This window comes from Procambarus clarkii, unplaced genomic scaffold (genome assembly GCF_040958095.1).
Source record: "Procambarus clarkii isolate CNS0578487 unplaced genomic scaffold, FALCON_Pclarkii_2.0 HiC_scaffold_687, whole genome shotgun sequence".
Lineage (NCBI taxonomy): Eukaryota > Metazoa > Arthropoda > Malacostraca > Decapoda > Cambaridae > Procambarus > Procambarus clarkii.
Window position 1 is genome coordinate 54,263 of NW_027189720.1, and position 19,542 is coordinate 73,804.

At 49.6% G+C, this 19,542-nt stretch overlaps 1 protein-coding gene across 1 annotated transcript in view; it reads right to left on the reverse strand.

Annotated features, from left to right (window-relative positions):
• Window positions 1-19,542, reverse strand: part of LOC138361749 (uncharacterized) — a gene marked incomplete at its 3' end in the record, with an annotated part of 54,403 nt that overhangs the window by 12,505 nt on the left and 22,356 nt on the right. The window contains exons 6-7 of the mRNA XM_069320905.1: window positions 10,331-10,456; window positions 3,093-3,218 (exon numbers count right to left, since the gene is read on the reverse strand). Coding sequence (XP_069177006.1) covers window positions 3,093-3,218; window positions 10,331-10,456 — 252 coding nt within the window. The remainder of the gene's footprint in view (window positions 1-3,092; window positions 3,219-10,330; window positions 10,457-19,542) is intronic.

Below are 19,542 nucleotides of genomic sequence, written 5' to 3' on the forward strand. Positions count from 1 at the left end.
TGCAACACATCTGCAGCAGCCACATGTGCCTCACTGATGGACTGCAACACACCTGCAACAGCCACATGTGCCTCACTGATGGACTGCAACACACCTGCAACAGCCAAACGTGTCTCACTGATGGACTGCAACACACATGCAACAGCCACATGTGTCTCACTGATGGACTGCAGCAGCCACATGTGTCTCACTGATGGACTACTACACACCTGCAGCAGCCTTATGTGTCTCACTGATGGACTGCAACACATCTGAAACAGCCACATGTGCCTCACTGATGGATTGCAACAGCCACATGTGTCTCACTGATGGACTGCAACACACCTGCAGCAGCCACATGTGTCTCACTGATGGACTGCAGCAGCCACATGTGTCTCACTGATGGACTACTACACACCTGCAGCAGCCTTATGTGTCTCACTGATGGACTGCAACACATCTGAAGCAGCCACATGTGTCTAACTGATGGACTGCTACCCACCTGCATCAGCCACATGTGTCTCACTGATGGACTGCAACACACCTGCAACAGCCAAACGTGTCTCACTGATGGACTACAACACACATGCAACAGCCACATGTGCCACACTGATGTACTGCAACACACCTGCAACAGCCACATGTGCCTCTCTGATGGACTGCAACACACCTGCACTAGCCACATGTGCCTCACTGATGGACTGCAACACACCTGCAGCAGCCACATGTGCCTCACTGATGGACTGCAACACACACCTGCAACAGCCACATGTGCCTCACTGTTGGACTGCAACACACCTGCAACAGCCACATGTGCCTCACTGATGGACTGCAACACACCTGCAACAGCCACATGTGCCTCTCTGATGGACTGCAACACACCTGCAACAGCCACATGTGCCTCACTGATAGACTGCAACACATCTGCAGCAGACACATGTGCCTCACTGATGGACTGCAACACACCTGCAACAGCCACATGTGCCTCACTGATGGACTGCAACACACCTGCAACAGCCACATGTGCCTCACTGATGGATTGCAACTGCCACATGTGTCTCACTGATAGACTGCAACACACTTGCAGCAGGCACATGTGTCTCACTGATGGACAGCAGCAGCCACATGTGTCTCACTGATGGACTGCAACACACCTGCAGCAGCCACATGTGTCTCACTGATGGACTGCAACAGCCACATGTGTCTCACTGATGGACTGCTAAACACCTGCAGCAGCCACATGTGCCTCACTGATGGACTGCAGTTGCCACATGTGCCTCACTGAAAGACTGCAACACATCTGCAGCAGCTACATGTGCCTCACTGATGGACTGCAACACACCTGCAGCAGCCACATATGCTTCACTTATGGACTGCAACACATCTGCAGCAGCCACATGAGCCTCATTGATGGACTGCAACACATCTGCAGCAGCCATATGTGCTTCACTGAAGGACTGCAACACATCTGCAGCAGCCATATGTGCCTCACTGATGGACTGCAACACACCTGCAACAGCCATATATGCCTCACTGATGGTCTGCAACACACCTGCAGCAGGCACATGTGCCTCACTTTTGGACTGCAACACACCTGCAACAGCCACATGTGTCTCACTGATGGACTGCAACACACTTGCAGCAGGCACATGTGTCTCACTGATGGACTGCAGCAGCAACATGTGTCTCACTGATGGACTGCAACACACCTGCAGCAGCCACATGTGTCTCACTGATGGACAGCAACACACCTTTAGCAGCCACATGTGCCTCACTGATGGACTGCAACAGCCACATGTGTCTCACTGATGGACTGCAACACACTTGCAGCAGGCACATGTGTCTCACTGATGGACTGCAGCAGCCACATGTGTCTCACTGATGGACTGCATCACATCTGCAGCAGCCACATGTGCCTCACTGATGGACTGCAACACACCTGCAACAGCCACATGTGCCTCACTGATGGACTGCAACACACCTGCAGCAGGCACATGTGCCTCACTTTTGGACTGCAACACACCTGCAACAGCCACATGTGCCTCACTGATGGACTGCAACAGCCACATGTGTCTCACTGATGGACTGCAACACACTTGCAGCAGGCACATGTGTCTCACTGATGGCCTGCAGCAGCCACATGTGTCTCACTGATGGACTGCAACACACCTGCAGCAGCCACATGTGTCTCACTGATGGACTGCAACACACCTGCAGCAGCCACATGTGTCTCACTGATGGACTGCAACACACCTTTAGCAGCCACATTTGCCTCACTGATGGACTGCAACAGCCATATGTGTCTCACTGATGGACTGCAATACACTTGCAGCAAGCACATGTGTCTCGCTGATGGACTGCAGCAGCCACATGTGTCTCACGGATGGACTGCAACACACCTGCAGCAGCCACATGTGTCTCACTGATGGACTGCAGCACACCTTTAGCGGCCACATGTGCCTCAGTGATGGACTGCAACACACCTGCAACAGCTACATGTGCCTCACTGATGGACTGCAACACACCTGCAACAGATACATGTGCTTCACTGATGGACTGCAGCACACCTGCAACAGCCACATTTGCCTCACTGATGGACTGCAAAACACCTGCAACAGCCACATGTACCTTACTAATGGACTGCAACACACATGCAGCAGGCACATGTGTCTGACTGATGGAATGCAACACACCTGCAACAGCCACATGTGCCTCACTGATGGACTGCAACAAACATTTAGCAGCCACATGTGCCTCAGTGATGGACTGCAACACACCTGCAACAGCCACATGTGCCTCACTGATGGACTGCAACACACCTGCAACAGCCACATGTGCTTCACTGATGGACTGCAACACACCTGCAACAGCCACATGTGCCTCACTGATGGACTGCAACACACCTGCAACAGCCACATGTGCCTCAATGATGGAGTGCAAAACACCTGCAACAGCCACATGTACCTCACTAATGGACTGCAACACACCTGCAGCAGCCACATGTGCCTCACTGATGGACTGCAACACACCTGCAGCAGCCACATGTGCTTCACTGATGGACTGCAACACATCTGCAGCAGCCACATGTGCTTCACTGATGGACTGCAACACACCTGCAGCAGCCACATGTGCTTCACTGATAAACTGCAACTCATCTGCAGCAGCCAACTGTGCCTCACTGATGGACTGCAACACACCTGAAGCATCCACATGTGCCTCACTGATGGACTGCAACACACCTGCAGCAGCCACATGTGCCTCACTGATGGACTGCAACACACCTGCAACAGTGACATGTGTCTCACTGATGGACTGCAACACATCTGCAGCAGCCAACTGTACCTCACTGATGGACTGCAACACACCTGCAGCAGCCACATGTGCCTCACTGATGGACTACAACACACCTGCAGCAGCCACATGTGCCTCACTGATGGACTGCAACAGATCTGCAGCAGCCACATGTGCTTCACTGATGGACTGCAACACACCTGCAGCAGCCACATGTGCTTCACTGATGGACTGCAACACATCTGCAGCAGCCAACTGTGTCTCACTGATGGACTGCATCACACCTGCAGCAGCCACATGTGCCTCACTGATGGACTGCAACACACCTGCAGCTGCCACATGTGCCTCACTGATGGACTGCAACACACCTGCAACAGCCACATGTGTCTCACTGATGGACTGCAACACATCTGCAGCAGACACATGTGCCTCACTGATGGACTGCAACACATCTGCAGCAGCCACATGTGCCTCACTGATGGACTGCAACACACCTGTAACAGCCACATGTGCCTCACTGATGGACTGCAACACACCTGAAACAGCCACATGTGCCTCACTGATGGATTGCAACAGCCACATGTGTCTCACTGATGGACTGCAACACACCTGCAGCAGCCACATGTGCCTCACTGATGGACTGCAGCAGCCACATGTGTCTCACTGATGGACTACTACACACCTGCAGCAGCCTTATGTGTCTCACTGATGGACTGCAACACATCTGAAGCAGCCACATGTGTCTAACTGATGGACTGCTACACACGTGCATCAGCCACATGTGTCTCACTGATGGACTGCAACACACCTGCAACAGCCAAACGTGTCTCACTGATGGACTGCAACACACATGCAACAGCCACATGTGCCTCACTGATGTACTACAACACACCTGCAACAGCCACATGTGCCTCTCTGATGGACTGCAACACACCTGCAGCAGCCACATGTGCCTCACTGATGGACTGCAACACACCTGCAGCAGCCACATGTGCCTCACTGATGGACTGCAACACACACCTGCAACAGCCACATGTGCCTCACTGATGGACTGCAACACACCTGCAACAGCCACATGTGCCTCACTGATGGACTGCAACACACCTGCAACATCCACATGTGCCTCACTGATGGACTGCAACAGCCACATGTGTCTCACTGATGGACTGCAACACACTTGCAGCAGGCACATGTGTCTCACTGATGGACTGCAGCAGCCACATGTGTCTCACTGATGGACTGCAACACACCTGCAGCAGCCACATGTGTCTCACTGATGGACTGCAACACACCTTTAGCAGCCACATTTGCCTCACTGATGGACTGCAACAGCCATATGTGTCTCACTGATGGACTGCAATACACTTGCAGCAAGCACATGTGTCTCACTGATGGACTGCAGCAGCCACATGTGTCTCACGGATGGACTGCAACACACCTGCAGCAGCCACATGTGTCTCACTGATGGACTGCAGCACACCTTTAGCAGCCACATGTGCCTCAGTGATGGACTGCAACACACCTGCAACAGCCACATGTGTCTCACTGATGGACTGCAACACACTTGCAGCAGGCACATGTGTCTCACTGATGGACTGCAGCAGCCACATGTGTCTCACTGATGGACTGCAACACACCTGCAGCAGCCACATGTGTCTCACTGATGGACTGCAACACACCTTTAGCAGCCACATGTGCCTCACTGATGGACTGCAACAGCCACATGTGTCTCACTGATGGACTGCAACACACTTGCAGCAGGCACATGTGTCTCACTGATGGACTGCAGCAGCCACATGTGTCTCACTGATGGACTGCATCACATCTGCAGCAGCCACATGTGCCTCACTGATGGACTGCAACACACCTGCAACAGCCACATGTGCCTCACTGATGGACTGCAACACACCTGCAGCAGGCACATGTGCCTCACTTTTGGACTGCAACACACCTGCAACAGCCACATGTGCCTCACTGATGGACTGCAACAGCCACATGTGTCTCACTGATGGACTGCAACACACTTGCAGCAGGCACATGTGTCTCACTGATGGACTGCAGCAGCCACATGTGTCTCACTGATGGACTGCAACACACCTGCAGCAGCCACATGTGTCTCACTGATGGACTGCAACACACCTTTAGCAGCCACATTTGCCTCACTGATGGACTGCAACAGCCATATGTGTCTCACTGATGGACTGCAATACACTTGCAGCAAGCACATGTGTCTCACTGATGGACTGCAGCAGCCACATGTGTCTCACGGATGGACTGCAACACACCTGCAGCAGCCACATGTGTCTCACTGATGGACTGCAGCACACCTTTAGCAGCCACATGTGCCTCAGTGATGGACTGCAACACACCTGCAACAGCTACATGTGCCTCACTGATGGACTGCAACACACCTGCAACAGATACATGTGCTTCACTGATGGACTGCAGCACACCTGCAACAGCCACATTTGCCTCACTGATGGACTGCAAAACACCTGCAACAGCCACATGTACCTTACTAATGGACTGCAACACACATGCAGCAGGCACATGTGTCTGACTGATGGAATGCAACACACCTGCAACAGCCACATGTGCCTCACTGATGGACTGCAACAAACATTTAGCAGCCACATGTGCCTCAGTGATGGACTGCAACACACCTGCAACAGCCACATGTGCCTCACTGATGGACTGCAACACACCTGCAACAGCCACATGTGCTTCACTGATGGACTGCAACACACCTGCAACAGCCACATGTGCCTCACTGATGGACTGCAACACACCTGCAACAGCCACATGTGCCTCAATGATGGAGTGCAAAACACCTGCAACAGCCACATGTACCTCACTAATGGACTGCAACACACCTGCAGCAGCCACATGTGCCTCACTGATGGACTGCAACACACCTGCAGCAGCCACATGTGCTTCACTGATGGACTGCAACACATCTGCAGCAGCCACATGTGCTTCACTGATGGACTGCAACACACCTGCAGCAGCCACATGTGCTTCACTGATGGACTGCAACACATCTGCAGCAGCCAACTGTGCCTCACTGATGGACTGCAACACACCTGAAGCATCCACATGTGCCTCACTGATGGACTGCAACACACCTGCAGCAGCCACATGTTCCTCACTGATGGACTGCAACACACCTGCAACAGTCACATGTGTCTCACTGATGGACTGCAACACATCTGCAGCAGCCAACTGTACCTCACTGATGGACTGCAACACACCTGCAGCAGCCACATGTGCCTCACTGATGGACTACAACACACCTGCAGCAGCCACATGTGCCTCACTGATGGACTGCAACAGATCTGCAGCAGCCACATGTGCTTCACTGATGGACTGCAACACACCTGCAGCAGCCACATGTGCTTCACTGATGGACTGCAACACATCTGCAGCAGCCAACTGTGTCTCACTGATGGACTGCATCACACCTGCAGCAGCCACATGTGCCTCACTGATGGACTGCAACACACCTGCAGCTGCCACATGTGCCTCACTGATGGACTGCAACACACCTGCAACAGCCACATGTGTCTCACTGATGGACTGCAACACATCTGCAGCAGACACATGTGCCTCACTGATGGACTGCAACACATCTGCAGCAGCCACATGTGCCTCACTGATGGACTGCAACACACCAGCAACAGCCACATGTGCCTCACTGATGGACTGCAACACACCTGAAACAGCCACATGTGCCTCACTGATGGATTGCAACAGCCACATGTGTCTCACTGATGGACTGCAACACACCTGCAGCAGCCACATGTGCCTCACTGATGGACTGCAGCAGCCACATGTGTCTCACTGATGGGCTACTACACACCTGCAGCAGCCTTATGTGTCTCACTGATGGACTGCAACACATCTGAAGCAGCCACATGTGTCTAACTGATGGACTGCTACACACGTGCATCAGCCACATGTGTCTCACTGATGGACTGCAACACACCTGCAACAGCCAAACGTGTCTCACTGATGGACTGCAACACACATGCAACAGCCACATGTGCCTCACTGATGTACTACAACACACCTGCAACAGCCACATGTGCCTCTCTGATGGACTGCAACACACCTGCAGCAGCCACATGTGCCTCACTGATGGACTGCAACACACCTGCAGCAGCCACATGTGCCTCACTGATGGACTGCAACACACACCTGCAACAGCCACATGTGCCTCACTGATGGACTGCAACACACCTGCAACAGCCACATGTGCCTCACTGATGGACTGCAACACACCTGCAACAGCCACATGTGCCTCACTGATGGACTGCAACAGCCACATGTGTCTCACTGATGGACTGCAACACACTTGCAGCAGGCACATGTGTCTCACTGATGGACTGCAGCAGCCACATGTGTCTCACTGATGGACTGCAACACACCTGCAGCAGCCACATGTGTCTCACTGATGGACTGCAACACACCTTTAGCAGCCACATTTGCCTCACTGATGGACTGCAACAGCCATATGTGTCTCACTGATGGACTGCAATACACTTGCAGCAAGCACATGTGTCTCACTGATGGACTGCAGCAGCCACATGTGTCTCACGGATGGACTGCAACACACCTGCAGCAGCCACATGTGTCTCACTGATGGACTGCAGCACACCTTTAGCAGCCACATGTGCCTCAGTGATGGACTGCAACACACCTGCAACAGCTACATGTGCCTCACTGATGGACTGCAACACACCTGCAACAGATACATGTGCTTCACTGATGGACTGCAGCACACCTGCAACAGCCACATTTGCCTCACTGATGGACTGCAAAACACCTGCAACAGCCACATGTACCTTACTAATGGACTGCAACACACATGCAGCAGGCACATGTGTCTCACTGATGGAATGCAACACACCTGCAACAGCCACATGTGCCTCACTGATGGACTGCAACAAACATTTAGCAGCCACATGTGCCTCAGTGATGGACTGCAACACACCTGCAACAGCCACATGTGCCTCACTGATGGACTGCAACACACCTGCAACAGCCACATGTGCTTCACTGATGGACTGCAACACACCTGCAACAGCCACATGTGCCTCACTGATGGACTGCAACACACCTGCAACAGCCACATGTGCCTCAATGATGGAGTGCAAAACACCTGCAACAGCCACATGTACCTCACTAATGGACTGCAACACACCTGCAGCAGCCACATGTGCCTCACTGATGGACTGCAACACACCTGCAGCAGCCACATGTGCTTCACTGATGGACTGCAACACATCTGCAGCAGCCACATGTGCTTCACTGATGGACTGCAACACACCTGCAGCAGCCACATGTGCTTCACTGATGGACTGCAACACATCTGCAGCAGCCAACTGTGCCTCACTGATGGACTGCAACACACCTGAAGCATCCACATGTGCCTCACTGATGGACTGCAACACACCTGCAGCAGCCACATGTGCCTCACTGATGGACTGCAACACACCTGCAACAGTCACATGTGTCTCACTGATGGACTGCAACACATCTGCAGCAGCCAACTGTACCTCACTGATGGACTGCAACACACCTGCAGCAGCCACATGTGCCTCACTGATGGACTGCAACACACCTGCAGCAGCCACATGTGCCTCACTGATGGACTGCAACAGATCTGCAGCAGCCACATGTGCTTCACTGATGGACTGCAACACACCTGCAGCAGTAACATGTGCTTCACTGATGGACTGCAACACATCTGCAGCAGCCAACCGTGTCTCACTGATGGACTGCATCACACCTGCAGCAGCCACATGTGCCTCACTGATGGACTGCAACACACCTGCAGCTGCCACATGTGCCTCACTGATGGACTGCAACACACCTGCAACAGCCACATGTGTCTCACTGATGGACTGCAACACATCTGCAGCAGACACATGTGCCTCACTGATGGACTGCAACACATCTGCAGCAGCCACATGTGCCTCACTGATGGACTGCAACACACCTGCAACAGCCACATGTGCCTCACTGATGGATTGCAACAGCAACATGTGTCTCACTGATGGACTGCAACACACCTGCAGCAGCCACATGTGCCTCACTGATGGACTGCAGCAGCCACATGTGTCTCACTGATGGACTACTACACACCTGCAGCAGCCTTATGTGTCTCACTGATGGACTGCAACACATCTGAAGCAGCCACATGTGTCTAACTGATGGACTGCTACACACGTGCATCAGCCACATGTGTCTCACTGATGGACTGCAACACACCTGCAACAGCCAAACGTGTCTCACTGATGGACTGCAACACACATGCAACAGCCACATGTGCCTCACTGATGTACTACAACACACCTGCAACAGCCACATGTGCCTCTCTGATGGACTGCAACACACCTGCAGCAGCCACATGTGCCTCACTGATGGACTGCAACACACACCTGCAACAGCCACATGTGCCTCACTGATGGACTGCAACACACCTGCAACAGCCACATGTGCCTCACTGATGGACTGCAACACACCTGCAACAGCCACATGTGCCTCTCTGATGGACTGCAACACACCTGCAACAGCCACATGTGCCTCACTGATGGACTGCAACAGCCACATGTGTCTCACTGATAGACTGCAACACATCTGCAGCAGACACATGTGCCTCACTGATGGACTGCAACACACCTGCAACAGCCACATGTGCCTCACTGATGGACTGCAACACACCTGCAACAGCCACATGTGCCTCACTGATGGATTGCAACTGCCACATGTGTCTCACTGATGGACTGCAACACACTTGCAGCAGGCACATGTGTCTCACTGATGGACAGCAGCAGCCACATGTGTCTCACTGATGGACTGCAACACACCTGCAGCAGCCACATGTGTCTCACTGATGGACTGCAACAGCCACATGTGTCTCACTGATGGACCGCTAAACACCTGCAGCAGCCACATGTGCCTCACTGATGGACTGCAGTTGCCACATGTGCCTCACTGAAGGACTGCAACACATCTGCAGCAGCTACATGTGCCTCACTGATGGACTGCAACACACCTGCAGCAGCCACATGTGCTTCACTTATGGACTGCAACACATCTGCAGAAGCCACATGAGCCTCACTGATGGACTGCAACACATCTGCAGCAGCCATATGTGCCTCAGTGATGGACTGCAACACACCTGCAACAGCCATATGTGCCTCAGTGATGGTCTGCAACACACCTGCAGCAGGCACATGTGCCTCACTTTTGGACTGCAACACACCTGCAACAGCCACATGTGTCTCACTGATGGACTGCAACACACTTGCAGCTGGCACATGTCTCACTGATGGACTGCAGCAGCCACATGTGTCTCACTGATGGACTGCAACACACCTGCAGCAGCCACATGTGTCTCACTGATGGACTGCTACACACCTTTAGCAGCCACATGTGCCTCACTGATGGACTGCAACAGCCACATGTGTCTCACTGATGGACTGCAACACACTTGCAGCAGGCACATGTGTCTCACTGATGGACTGCAGCAGCCACATGTGTCTCACTGATGGACTGCAACACATCTGCAGCAGCCACGTGTGCCTCACTGATGGACTGCAACACACCTGCAACAGCCACATGTGCCTCACTGATGGACTGCAACACACCTGCAGCAGGCACATGTGCCTCACTTTTGGACTGCAACACACCTGCAACAGCCACATGTGCCTCACTGATGGACTGCAACAGCCACATGTGTCTCACTGATGGACTGCAACACACTTGCAGCAGGCACATGTGTCTCACTGATGGACTGCTACACAATTGCAGCAGCCACATGTGTCTCACTGATGGACTGCAACACATCTGCAGCAGCCACATGTGTCTCACTGATGGACTGCTACACACCTGCATCAGCCACATGTGTCTCACTGATGGACTGCAACACACCTGCAACAGCCACATGTAATTCACTGATGGACTGCAACAGACCTGCAACAGCCACATGTGCCTCACTGATGTACTGCAACACACCTGCAACAGCCACATATACCTCTCATATGGACTGCAACACACCTGCAGCAGCCACATGTGCCTCACTGATGGACTGCAACACACCTGCAGCAGCCACATGTGCTTCACTGATAGACTGCAACACATCTGCAGCAGCCACATGTGCTTCACTGATGGACTTTAACACACCTGCAGCAGCCACATGTGCTTCCCTGATGGACTGCAACACACCTGCTTCAGCACCATGTGCCTCACTGATGGACTGCAACACACCTGCAACAGCCACATGTGTTTCACTGATGGACTGCAACACATCTGCAGCAGCCACATGTGCCTAACTGATGGACTGCAACACACCTGCAACAGCCACATGTGTCTCACTGATGTACTGCAACACACCTGCAACATCCACATGTTCCTCTCTGATGGACTGCAACACACCTGCAACAGCCACATGTGCCTCACTGATGGACTGCAACACACCTGCAACAGCCACATGTGCCTCACTGATGGACTGCAACACACCTGCAACAGCCACATGTGCCTCTCTGATGGACTGCAACAGCCACATGTGTCTCACTGTTGGACTGCAACACACTTGCAGCAGGCACATGTGTCTCACTGATGGACTGCAGCAGCCACATGTGTCTCACTGATGGACTGCAACACACCTTTAGCAGCCACATGTGCCTCACTGATGGACTGCAACAGCCACATGTGTCTCACTGATGGACTGCAGCAGCCACATGTGTCTCACTGATCGACTGCAACACACCTGCAGCAGCCACATGTGTCTCGCTGATGGACTGCAACACACCTTTAGCAGCCACATGTGCCTCACTGATGGACTGCAACAGCAACATGTGTCTCACTGATGGACTGCAACACACTTGCAGCAGGCACATGTGTCTCACTAATGGACTGCAGCAGCCACATGTGTCTCACTGATGGACTGCAACACACCTGCAACAGCCACATGTGCCTCACTGATGGAATGCAACACACCTGCAGCAGGCACATGTGCCTCACTTTTGGACTGCAACACACTTGCAACAGCCACATGTGCCTCACTGATGGACTGCAACAGCCACATGTGTCTCACTGATGGACTGCAACACACCTGCAGCAGCCACATGTGTCTCACTGATGGACTGCAACACACCTTTAGCAGCCACATGTGCCTCACTGATGGACTGCAACAGCCACATGTGTCTCACTGATGGACTGCAACACACTTGCAGCAGGCACATGTGTCTCACTGATGGACTGCAGCAGCCACATGTGTCTCACTGATGGACTGCAACACATCTGCAGCAGCCACATGTGCCTCACTGATGGACTGCAACACACTGCAACAGCCACATGTGCCTCACTGATGGACTGCAACACACCTGCAGCAGGCACATGTGCCTCACTTTTGGACTGCAACACACCTGCAACAGCCACATGTGCCTCACTGATGGACTGCAACAGCCACATGTGTCTCACTGATGGACTGCAACACACTTGCAGCAGGCACATGTGTCTCACTGATGGACTGCAGCAGCCACATGTGTCTCACTGATGGACTGCAACACACCTGCAGCAGCCACATGTGTCTCACTGATGGACTGCAACACACCTTTAGCAGCCACATTTGCCTCACTGTTGGACTGCAACAGCCACATGTGTCTCACTGATGGACTGCAATACACTTGCAGCAAGCACATGTGTCTCACTGATGGACTGCAGCAGCCACATGTGTCTCACTGATGGACTGCAACACACCTGCAGCAGCCACATGTGTCTCACTGATGGACTGCAACACACCTGCAACAGCTACATGTGCCTCACTGATGGACTGCAACACACCTGCAACAGATACATGTGCTTCACTGATGGACTGCAGCACACCTGCAACAGCCACATTTGCCTCACTGATGGACTGCAAAACACCTGCAACAGCCACATGTACCTCACTAATGGACTGCAACACACCTGCAGCAGGCATATGTGTCTCACTGATGGAATACAACACACCTGCAACAGCCACATGTGACTCACTGATGGACTGCAGCACACCTTTAGCAGCCACATGTGCCTCAGTGATGGACTGCAACACACCTGCAACAGCCACATGTGCTTCACTGATGGACTGCAACACACCTGCAACAGCCACAAGTGCCTCACTGATGGATTGCAACACACCTGCAACAGCCACAAGTGCCTCACTGATGGACTGCAACACACCTGCAACAGCCACAAGTGCCTCACTGATGGACTTCAACACACCTGCAGCAGCCACATGTGCTTCACTGATGGACTGCAACACATCTGCAGCAGCCACATGTGCTTCATTGATGGACTGCAACACACCTGCAGCAGCCACATGTGCTTCACTGATGGACTGCAACACATCTGCAGCAGCCAACTGTGCCTCACTGATGGACTGCAACACACCTGCAGCAGCCACATGTGCCTCACTGATGGACTGCAACACACCTGCAGCAGCCACATGTGTCTCACTGATGGACTGCAACAGCCACATGTGTCTCACTGATGGACTGCAACACACCTGCAGCAGCCACATGTGTCTCACTGATGGACTGCTACACAATTGCAGCAGCCACATGTGTCTCACTGATGGACTGCAACACATCTGCAGCAGCCACATGTGTCTCACTGATGGACTGCTACACACCTGCATCAGCCACATGTGTCTCACTGATGGACTGCAACACACCTGCAACAGCCACATGTAATTCACTGATGGACTGCAACAGACCTGCAACAGCCACATGTGCCTCACTGATGTACTGCAACACACCTGCAACAGCCACATATACCTCTCTTATGGACTGCAACACACCTGCAGCAGCCACATGTGCCTCACTGATGGACTGCAACACACCTGCAGCAGCCACATGTGCTTCACTGATAGACTGCAACACATCTGCAGCAGCCACATGTGCTTCACTGATGGACTGCAACACACCTGCAGCAGCCACATGTGCTTCCCTGATGGACTGCAACACACGTGCTGCAGCACCATGTGCCTCACTGATGGACTGCAACACACCTGCAACAGCCACATGTGTTTCACTGATGGACTGCAACACATCTGCAGCAGCCACATGTGTCTAACTGATGGACTGCAACACACCTGCAACAGCCACATGTCCCTCACTGATGGACTGCAACACACCTGCAACAGCCACATGTGCCTCACTTTTGGACTGCAACACACCTGCAACAGCCACATGTGTCTCACTGATGTACTGCAACACACCTGCAACATCCACATGTTCCTCTCTGATGGACTGCAACACACCTGCAACAGCCACATGTGCCTCACTGATGGACTGCAACACACCTGCAACAGCCACATGTGCCTCACTGATGGACTGCAACACACCTGCAACAGCCACATGTGCCTCTCTGATGGACTGCAACAGCCACATGTGTCTCACTGTTGGACTGCAACACACTTGCAGCAGGCACATGTGTCTCACTGATGGACTGCAGCAGCCACATGTGTCTCACTGATGGACTTATTCGTTTGCCTTGTTCGGGTAGAATGTAGACTCAGTAGTCGCTTCTGTATATATTTATTGACTGAGATAGCAAGGTAAATATCTGCCTAGCCGAGGTCCTTCTACTCTGAGCCTGTGAGGATAACTGAGGCTGCTGGGAGCATGCTTGATGCTCCTCTGTCTGGCATGACGTCAGAGGCCTACTTGCCTGTGATTGGTTACATTTCAACTGACAGAATTTGAGTATAACACCGCTCGGACACGCTACCAAGTCGACGTCCCTTGTCGACAAGCTCTGGCTAGCTATATAGTTACAATGATACTGAAAGGACCTCGGTGGCATACAATAATGGCTTACATGTGAAATTTGCATAATAAAACATTGAAAGAAGATCAGGTGTGCGTAATACAAACAACTCGGCATATATGCACCAAAAAAAAAATTCATCATAATAGGTGAAAATCATGGTAACAATGCTTTGATTAAATCAGAGTATTAAGAACATGTGTATGTCTACTGATCAGATATGAACAGTACAACTCAAGGTATTGCCTAAACAAAATTATTAACATGTGTCAATGGCATGTGCTTGAAAACCATACAAAATTAAACAATTATTACATTAATAGAACAAAGTTCTGACCTAACAACCACAATTGAATTTCAAGATAGATAATTTTTTTTTTTTTTCTCTTTTTTTTTTTTTTTTTTTCGAAATATACAATATATTTACAAGACCAATGTACAATATATATAATGTGCAATATATTTACAAGCATATACAAGACCTGGATCAAGAAGACTAACATCTGCGTGATAGCAGTCAGGATTCACTGGCCACAATGTGGTTGCTAGAACAATAATAACTCTTATGACAAGCACTGTAAAAATACAAATGGTAGTAGACTTGACAATGGCATCTAATTCATAACAAAATAAAGTTGAGAAAAACTATACATTATATATAATGGTAATAATAAGACACATGTGGTAGAAATACTGCAATTGAGTTTTTTTTTTTTTTTTTTTTTTTTTCAAAACAAACAGAATAACTACAGAGTGCAATCAATTATAAATTCTGCGGATATCTACACCTAGCTCATCCAGAGCACTATACAACTCTGGCTCTGACTGAAGGTCCGGAACAGGTGAAACTTCATGCGACAAACTATCATCTTGAGAGATATCCTCGTTAACATCTAGCCAATGGACGTGTGGTGAGTGCACGGTTGAAACGAGAGGTCTAGATCTAAGATTATAATTGCTAGTATGGGGTTGCTGAACATCCAGTGGTCTGTCAACCACAGGCGGTGGTGTCCGAGTAGGAGTATCTGTCTGGGTAAGTTCATTGTCATCTTCCTCATCAGTCTCGTCAACAGTCATTTTAGCTAACTTCATGTGGTCTAAATGTTCATTTATATACTCTCCTGTTAACAAGTTCTTAAGTCTGTATTTGTTACCTTTAATAAGCTCGATTACCTTATATGGACCCAAAAATTTCTTAGTTAACTTGTACATAGGACCAGACCTGTGTTGGTTAAGTATCATTACTACAGATCCAATAGTTATTTTATTGGGTTTAGCTCGTGCATTCCTTGCTAGAGTGAACTCGGCTGTTGCTTTGGACAGTTGTTCTCGTATTTTCTTGAATACTAGTTGCATTTGTCTACGCTTCACTTGAACAAAATCATCTACGTTATATAAGGGAGTAGGAGGTACGTTAATCAATTCATTAGGGAGGATCTTATCTGTACCATAAAGAATAGCGTGAGGTGTGTCACCAGTAGAAACATTAATTGAAGAATTTATAGCACACTGAATTAAGGGTATAAAATCATCCCAATTGTTGTTATCAAAATTCAACGTGACTCTCAAGGCATCTAACACTTTCCTGTTAGTACGTTCAGCTAGTCCATTACTTGCCGGATGATAAGGCATGATGCTACATTTTTTGATGTTATATAAATCACACAAGCTAGTTAGAATACTATTACTGAATTCTGGACCATTATCTGAAAGGATTACTTTAGGCATACTATATCTACAAATTATTTGGTCATGGAATGCGCTGGCTATGGTTTCTGCTGTTTTGTTCGGGATAGGAACTAGTTCGCAAAACCGTGAAAAATTATCGACCATTACAAGCAAATGTTTGTTCCCTTTCTCTGTTTCCGCAAAATTTGTCAATAAATCCATCGATATTCGTTCCCAAGGAGCTTTAGTTGCTGGGTACACCTGAATTGGATTAGGCCCTGAAACATGTCCCTTGTGCTGTAAACAAGTTAAACATCTGTCAACATAATGAGCAATCTCCTTAGCCATTTTTGGCCAAAAATATTTCAATCGACCTTGTTGGAGTGTACGATCCTTTCCTGGATGTGCACTTGCAGGAGCATCATGGATAATTTTTAACACAGTTGGTACCAAGACAGCTGGAACAACTAACTGACAACATTTCCTCGGGGCTGTCCCTAGCTTTACTACTCTACACAGTAAATTGTCCAACATAACTAGTTCTTTCAATGGTACTGGCGGTTTATGAATCGGGCGAGTGTCTTGCTTAGTCAAAAATTTAATGACGGGTGCCCATATGGGGTCTTGTCTTTGTTCCGTTTCTACTACTGTAGCATCTAATGCTGGGTAATTTAACTGAATCGCAGCTACGTGTCGAGAAAACGCATCGGCTACAACATTTTGCTTTCCTGGAATATATCCAAATGTGGGATTGAATTCTTGAATTGTGAGCAAATATCTAGCAAACTTTCCAACTGGATTCTTATTTTTGAACAAGGGAATTAATGGTTGGTGATCTGTAAGAACATGAACTGGGTAATTATAAATTGTATCCTTGAAATGTTTAAGTGCCCAAACAACTGCCAAGGCTTCTCGTTCTGTTGCACTATAATTTTTCTCTTCTTTAGATAAAGTACGGCTAGCATAAGCTATTGCGTGATCATTGTGACCTTCTGTTTGAAGTAATGCAGCACCTAGACCTATGTCACTAGCATCTGTAACCAACGTAAAAGGTTTAGAAAAATCTGGGTACCTAAGGACAGGTGACGAAATCAAGGCTGCTTTGAGTTTTTTGAATGACTGATCCTGGGCCTCTCCCCAAACAAAGGGTTCATCTTTTCTTTGCAACTTGTAAAGCGGAGCGGCTATAATAGAGAATCCAGCAATAAATGAACGATAAAATCCTACAAGACCTGTGAACTGTCTTACGGCTTCTGCGGTACGAGGTGTTGGAAAATCACGGGCAGCAATAATTTTTGATTCATTCAATGTAATACCTGAAGGTGTAACTGTATGACCTAGGAAATTAATCTTTTGCTTTAAAAATGAACATTTTGCAAGCTTTATTTTTAAATTAGCTTCAGCGAGCTTTGCAAGTACTTTTTCAAGGTTCTGGAAATGAGTCTGAACATCTTGCGACATGATTATGAGATCATCAAGGTAAACTAGAAGCGTACTTCCTATCAATCTACGAAATAAATTTGTCATGAGCCGTGAAAAGGTTATTGGACTACTACGCAAACCAAACGGCATTCTTTTGAAATGAAAATGACCATTGGGAGTACTAAAGGCTGTCAATTGTTTACTTTCCTCATCAAGGGGGATTTGCCAGAATCCCTGCAACAAATCTAACGTTGAGAATACTTTGTTTCGACCAATACTTTGCAACAAATCATTGAGAACTGGAAGTGGGAAACGATCAGGTATTGTTACTCTGTTAAGCTTGCGATAATCGATTACAGGTCTCCAAGTCCCATCTCGCTTTGGTACAAGAATCAATGGAGCGTTCCATGGCGAATTACTCGATTCAATTACATCACTCTGTAACATTTCTTCTACAAGTCTATCTGCTTCTGCTCTCTGAGAATGGGGAAGACGGTAAGCTGGTACATAAATAGGCGTAGTTCCTTGTTCAAGGGGAATTTTATGTGTAATGAGAGGAGTGAGACCTAATTTTTCTCCTGGTAGAGCAACAACAGCTCTATTCCTGTTCAAAATTTCCAAAAGCTGAGCCACAGAGTCAGGAAAATCAGTAGGACTGAGGTGTTGCGCTTGCACCTCTGGCTGAGATCCCTGTTCTCCTGGTGTGAGTGTACAAACAGTATGATCCATGGAGACATCATCCACAACTCGCACCGGTAACGAGTAATGGGCAAAATCTACAACATGGGTACCAGACTGGAGATGGATATCGGCATTACTTGTGTTCGCGATAAAAAGTGAGACAGTACCATCCTGCACTGTGTGCCAGGAGGGTTCAACAAATGTACCATTCACTTTACATGTTTCACTTTCCGCAATCACATCCGACAACTCAGGCACTCCCTGAACCTTAACTCTTATTCTGGTGAGAGAATGAGGGTGTAGCACAGTGTCAGTAGCCGTGGAACCACTGACTTCAGAGATGGAAGCTGCCAGGCGAGCGAGACAACGAGAATCCGTTAGGGCGTCCCCTTCCAGAAAGTCCCGATACTCATTCTCCTTAACAACTGTACAACTACTATGCTTCAATCGAGTGCCTGTTTTCTCGGGTATGCTACCACGACAATGATCTGACAAACCTACGCTAGCAAGGCGGGTGTCAACAAAATTAACATAATCTGATTGAAGGTTGAACTCGTGGCCCTGTCGATACATGCTACACAAGGGTATGACGTGGTCTTTGATACTTATGTTCCAACGATGGGGAAACAATGCAATATTTTCATCAATCATGGTGTACAGACCTAAGAGAATGTCTCCAGG